The 6,136-nt window shown below is 41.1% G+C and overlaps 1 protein-coding gene across 1 annotated transcript in view; it reads right to left on the reverse strand.

Moving 5' to 3' along the window:
* The window catches only part of NCAPD3 (non-SMC condensin II complex subunit D3), a 37,077-nt gene extending 31,069 nt beyond the window's left edge, over positions 1-6,008 (reverse strand). Inside the window, exons 1-4 of the mRNA XM_067562659.1 lie at positions 5,832-6,008; positions 2,704-2,858; positions 1,912-2,074; positions 933-1,117 (exon numbers count right to left, since the gene is read on the reverse strand). Of these exons, the coding sequence (XP_067418760.1) occupies positions 933-1,117; positions 1,912-2,074; positions 2,704-2,858; positions 5,832-5,892 (564 nt within the window). The 5' untranslated portion in view covers positions 5,893-6,008. The remainder of the gene's footprint in view (positions 1-932; positions 1,118-1,911; positions 2,075-2,703; positions 2,859-5,831) is intronic.
* Between the last annotated feature and the right edge of the window lie 128 nt (positions 6,009-6,136).

A 6,136-nucleotide genomic window follows, 5' to 3' on the forward strand; every position in this document is an offset into this window, starting at 1 on the left:
AATTCTGATATTGATCTACATCAGTGTTTCTCAATTAAATTTGGCCATGGAACCCTTTTGAACTCCATAAATAATTGCGGAACCCCCCAAACTCTTAACAGTCTTCAAATGTTGAAATAAGCAAAGGTCAGCATTTCTCACTTAAATTACACTTACACTGGATACCCTCCGCCGGAAAATCCGAGACACCTTCTCTTTTTCGGCGGCGCGGAGAACAGCTGCTCTCGGTGGCACGGAGAACCCTAACGGTGTTCCCGCGGAACCCCAGGGTTTCGCAGAACACCAATTGAGAAACACTGATCTATACAAAACCAAATTCCTAGCTCTGCCTACTCTTTTCCACCCTCATTCATCATGATCCTGCCCTCATGTTCTCTCAGATTTCTGATGTCCAGTTCAGGACTCAACTAAATATTAAACAAATATGACAAAGAAGGTTTTAGAAAAGCCAAAACTTTTCAAGAGGTGTAGTCATGTGCACTTCATGGGAGGCTGCAATTATTTAGCCCTTAGTCTCCCATAATTAAATTAGTACAGAGATCTGAATACCCTTAGACTTCTAATCCTACTAACATACAGGTCTCAAATATACAAGACGGCTACAGGCTGCATTAGTGATTAACATCAACTTATCTCTCTACTGCTGAATGTGTTAACAATATGCTGCAGAACCATGAGCTGTCTTCTATCAGAACTCACTCATCAGCAATGAAACTGCCAGCTAACTTTGCATACCTGACTTTTCGGAAGTTTGTAATGAAGTGCAAAGTAAAAAGAATACAGTTTGAGTTCAGAATGCAAGGTGGAGGGTAAAATGCTGGAAGATAAGAGAAGTCTCATTTGACTTGGAAACTAAACAAGTTTCCTACTGATAATTCATAAACAGAGATCACAAGGGTACTGTAACTGAAGATACTGTATGAATATCTTACATCAAAGTTCCCCTTCCTGGTTGGCCTTCCTTTCTTTTTATTTCTTCTTGCTTCAGCCTGAGAGCTTTTAGGATGATCCTTTTTCCTTTTCCTAGTTGATTCAGGTCCTTGAGGCCAGCTCTTTCTCAGGGTCTGGAGACATTTGTCAAACATCACTTGATGGAACACCTGATTAGCTATACTGCCTGTCCAGAAACAAAACAGATCAGGATTTAAGCCATCTTCAGAACAAAACTACAAATACATGAAAAGCATAAAATAGGTCAGCCACCTACTCCATTTGTTTGCACAATCAGATGACTAGAATACATCCTGGTGCCTTGAGGTTCAGAGGTGAAAAAAAAATCAATATTTAAATTAACAAAATTAAACTGCAGAGAGGAGTGAAATCAGCAAAAACATTCTCCGCTGGTGTTTATAGAAAAGGACAATGAGCCAGTTTGGAATTTGCTGTATTATAAATAGCTGCAAAACTTTGAACTATAGTGTACATCAGTCTTAAAACATAAAAGGACACTGCCATGGAATCAGTCTGCTCGAAAACTCTGATTACCTTTTATTTTAATCAGAGAATTTTGCTTTCATAAATGAACCAGCCTGGAAGCACTGGACAGCTAAATCCTCTCTTATCTACAGAGCAGGTACAACACAAGCACTGGCAGTGAAGTTCAATCTCCATGTCACATTTAGGTCTCTCTGCTAAGACTGCCAATAAGGGGGATAGACTGATGAAGATGTGTGGCAATTAGGACCTGGTTTGAGATCATCAGATTGTTTCACGTAGACCACCAAGCCACTGAGACTATAGCAACTTTCCTGCATCGTACACACACACAGCTACAGAAAGAGACAACTCAACAGCCATTATCTATCCCACTTCACTTTCTTATGAACAAGGGACAGGTAAAAGCACTGTCCAGACAGCTTGAGCCAAATTCGCCACACTAGCACGGACAGAAAGGCAGGTCTATCTACTTACCTGGGATTTCAAGCAGTAAGAAGTACAGCCCAGCAGCATGGAGAGCATATATCCGCTGCTGTACATTAGCCTTTTTATTCTGGGCCACTTGGACAAAGTGATACAACACAGCCACAAGAGCATTGTGGGAGAGATTGTTCTCAGCAAAGAGGGTCCAGATACTCTGAGATAAAGCAGAAAACTGACAGTAAGAACTATGATAATTCACACATCAATTCACCCCTCTGAGGGCACTTGCTGTTATGGCGACTCTGGTTAAAAAGAATACAAAGGAGCTGTGATGTTGGTTTCAGGAAAAACATGTCGTTCGCAAGAGGAATTTTTTTTTTTTTTTAAATTCACTGAACCAATCCACTTGGGATAACCAAACCTATTTAAAATAAGAGATTTTCTTTCATGATTTAAAGCAAATGGATGGAGGAAAACCAGTTAGAATAACACTTAAGATCACATGATGTCTAGCCACAACTTAGCAATAGAATTCTTTTGTGAACCACAACAGGGCAATACATTTTCCTATTATCTATCATTAAGATTTTGAAAAGTTGTCCTTCTGTCCACTTCCTGATACATAGGTCTTTGATTTTAATATACCTTCTCTGAAACAGCCTAATATGCATCTCAAATATGTATTCTTTGAATACTACTGTATAAAATCTCAGTTACTCATTCTGAGGTTAAAATATTTAACTACTAAATTACTACAGAAAGATAGGGAGAGTATGAACAGAAAGAAAATCCACTGGTTGCATCTTTGCCACCAAGTAAAAAGATGGATAATTTCCAACTTACTTCCACGGTCCCATGGTCCTCAGCAGCAAAAGAATAGAGATTCTTGTAAAGTTGAATGAAGGCATCAAGTCCATCCTCTGTGATCTCCTCTTCTATTCTGGAATCCAGAGGCTCTGTCTCAGTGAAATCTAGTTCCCAGATTGTATCAACCCAGGCTGGGGAAACAACAACAACAAAACACACACATACACTTGTTCAAAAAATATCATATATTTATCTAGAAGGTCTCATTCCAAAGCACTGTATAAGTTTTATCTAAAAATATAAACAGGGATCACTCTTACAACTGAAATGTGGCCACTTCTGAGAAGCAATGTGGCAGCTGTTTATGAGTCTACAACACTTTAGGATAGGAATACAGATACCTGCTCTTTGGGCTGGCATTAACACTGAAAAAAATCCTGAAACAAAACCTTTAAAGCAACAAACCTTTAAAGAAAAATCTCTTTGACTTATTAAATGCACCTATTTAAACTTCAAACACAAATACAATTTATAAAAAAACACACACAAAAATGCAGTTAAGTCAATATTCAAAAGCTGGTTTGCGTCAGTTCACCAAGAATAAAGTTTTCCCCACACACCCAATTTGTTCAAGAAAACCTCAGAAATTGTACAGGCCTTGCATTATATAATGAAGATCAACAAATCAATATTGTATTAAAGAACTGGCAAAGGACACTTTCAGAGTCAAGGACCCTTCCCCAAAAATATCTGGCCACAGGCCACCCCCTGAGGTCTGTTAACTCAGGAGCCTCAGATAATCACAGAAGTGTCAGTCTCTTTCCATATGTGATTCTGTATCTGAAACCATTTGAAACTATATGGGGCAAAAACTTAGAAGCTATTTCTTCTTGTCCCTATGCAGGTTATAAAAAAATGTAAAAAGCTACGGCATTCTCCATGACTGAGGTGAAAGGAAAGCACTTCACTACCAAAGATCATAAACTATGGGGAGCTCAGAAAGAGGTGGAATTTGCCCCATGCAGGTGCCTGTCAGCGTGCTTTCTGCTATGAGATTCCATGCTCTTTTTTCTTTTTAGTGGATCACAGTAATTACAAGAAGACACAAGGATGTACAAGTTATTCCTTCATAATAGCTTATTAAGGATAGTTGAGTATCTGATCATCATTAATCTTTTTAGTGAAACTGAAGCAAAATGGGCATTAAACCCCTCAGCCTTCTCAATGTCATCAATTATTTGATCTCCCTCTCTGATAAACAGAGGCCCTATACTTTCCTTCATCTTCCCCTTGCTCTTTGTATTTAAAGAGCCTCTTCTTATTGCCTCATTTTGTGCTTTAGCCTTTCTGATTTTGTCCTTACATGCTTGTGCTAATCTTTTGTACTCCTCCTTAGCAATTCAGCCATGTTTCCACTTTTTGTAGGATTCTTTTTTGATTTCCAGGTCATTAAAGAGTGCCGGATGGAACCATATTGGCTTCTTATTAAACCTATCTTTCCTTTGCATTGAGGTTATTTATAGTCGTACCTTTCAGTTGCTGGAAAATTATTTTACCTAAGTATCATCTTCACACTCAAATTTTTCTCCATGTTCCTGACATTCTTGGGAAAGTAGCTTTTCCAACTACAAGTGAAAGTCCAATTACACTTTCAAAGGCAGTAAAATAAAGATGATTTAGTTCTGGCTGGCAGGATGAAAATCTGATCTTCCCTCCATTTTTACAATAGTTTACAAATACTGTAATTTATTTTTTCCCCTCTTTAAAAAAAAATAATAATGCCAGAGCGCTCTCAATTAGGTACAGTATTCTGCATTTCCTGCACTAAATTATTGTGTAGTGTTGCTGAGCACTGTTAAACAGCTGCCATATTCCAGGCTGTAGCTGGCTGTGTTTCAATGCTGGGAAAAGTAATGCCTGTGTATGTGTCAAAATGCAAACTTGGATGTAAATATATTTATATGATTTTTATGGATAAAAATAAGTCTTATCCCCAAATACCATTTGTAATTTTTATTTACTTAAATTATTATACTAGCAACAAACCAAGAGAAAAACCTCAGAAGTTAATGGTTATCTAGTTAAAATTGAATGCAAAAGTTAAGATTATTGCACATTTTAAACAATAAATTTGAGAATTACATTTCATATTAATTTCTTATTGACAAATAGAATTTACAGCAATAGCATGTGGATGTTATATGCAAGTCCGATAGAGTATATGCATCTGATTTGCTGTTGCTGAACATTTCAGCAAGAATGTCAGATCAAAATTTGGCTCGATTTTTGTGTTTGTCTTATTTATTTGTTTATTTATACACAAAGCCCAAAATCAACAGAATTATTTCTATACTTTCCCCCCACACTCCAAAATGTTGCTTTAGCCTTCTTAAGGAAATTTTCAGCAAGGCCAAACTAAACACAAATAGCCTACTGGACTTGATAAACAAATGTCATCTATTGTATACATCTGTCATCTGTTGTTGAAAATGATGTCCATAAGAAACTATTGTAGCATCTTATGAATAGTTTTCCAAACAAAAATGTCTGTAAATAAAAGCAGCTGCTAGAAGACACAAATATCCCCCTACTGTTTTTGAAAACGACACATTCTGCAAGGCCAGGTTCTGATACACAAAACAATGAAACTAGAAACAAAAGTTAAACCAGGCAGCTCGATTTATCTAATCTGAGCCGCTTCTTATCATCCACAGAAGAGACCCATCACAGCTTTAATATCCATGGCATTATTAATAACTAGCGAACTACAGCAGGACCTTGGCAAGCCGGGCAGCACAAGGATCCTCGAATACACTGTGGTTTCTGAGACAGGAGAAAATGATCAGTGTAACTGACGAAGGGCGAGGATCTTGCTGGGTAGGGGGGAGGCGATGACCCGGACAAGGACCCTCCTACAGTCTCTGAGCCCAGGGCCTTACGGCCGGGGGGGGGGGGGGGGGTCCCCGCCTGTTCGGGTCCCTAGGGCCCCTCTTTCTTCAGCCTCCCTCCACCCTCCTCTTCCTCCTCCCCCATCCCCATCCCCATCCCCACCCCCGCTAGGATCCCCTCTTCCTCCCCGCCACCCCCGGCCTCCTCCTTCCTTCAGCCCCCTGGAGCCTCTCCCCCTCCCCCCGGCCTCCCGAAGGTCCCAGGGCAGGGCTCACCCGCAGAGACCCGCCGCAGCCCCCAGGTCTCCAGAGCCCGCTGCAAGCCCTCCGCCGCCATCCCGCTCGCCCGTCGCTTCGCCGCCGCTGCCTTCGAACCAGCCAATCCGCGCTCCGGGCTGTCAGCGGCCAATCACCGTCCGCCGTCAGCGAGGCCCCGGAAGCGGCGGGGAGGGGAGGGCCCCACTACGCCTGCGCCCGGCGCTCGCCGCTGAACCAATGCGCTTGCGTAAAGGGGCGCGTCCCGGACGCGCAGATGGCGCCTGCGCAATGCGAGGAGCCGAGGCCGGGCCGGGCGGCGCTTG

The sequence above is a fragment of the Emydura macquarii genome, unplaced genomic scaffold (genome assembly GCF_026122565.2).
Source record: "Emydura macquarii macquarii isolate MOO-44397 ecotype Brisbane River unplaced genomic scaffold, CSIRO-AGI_Emac_v2 contig_312, whole genome shotgun sequence".
Classification (NCBI taxonomy): Eukaryota; Metazoa; Chordata; order Testudines; family Chelidae; genus Emydura; species Emydura macquarii.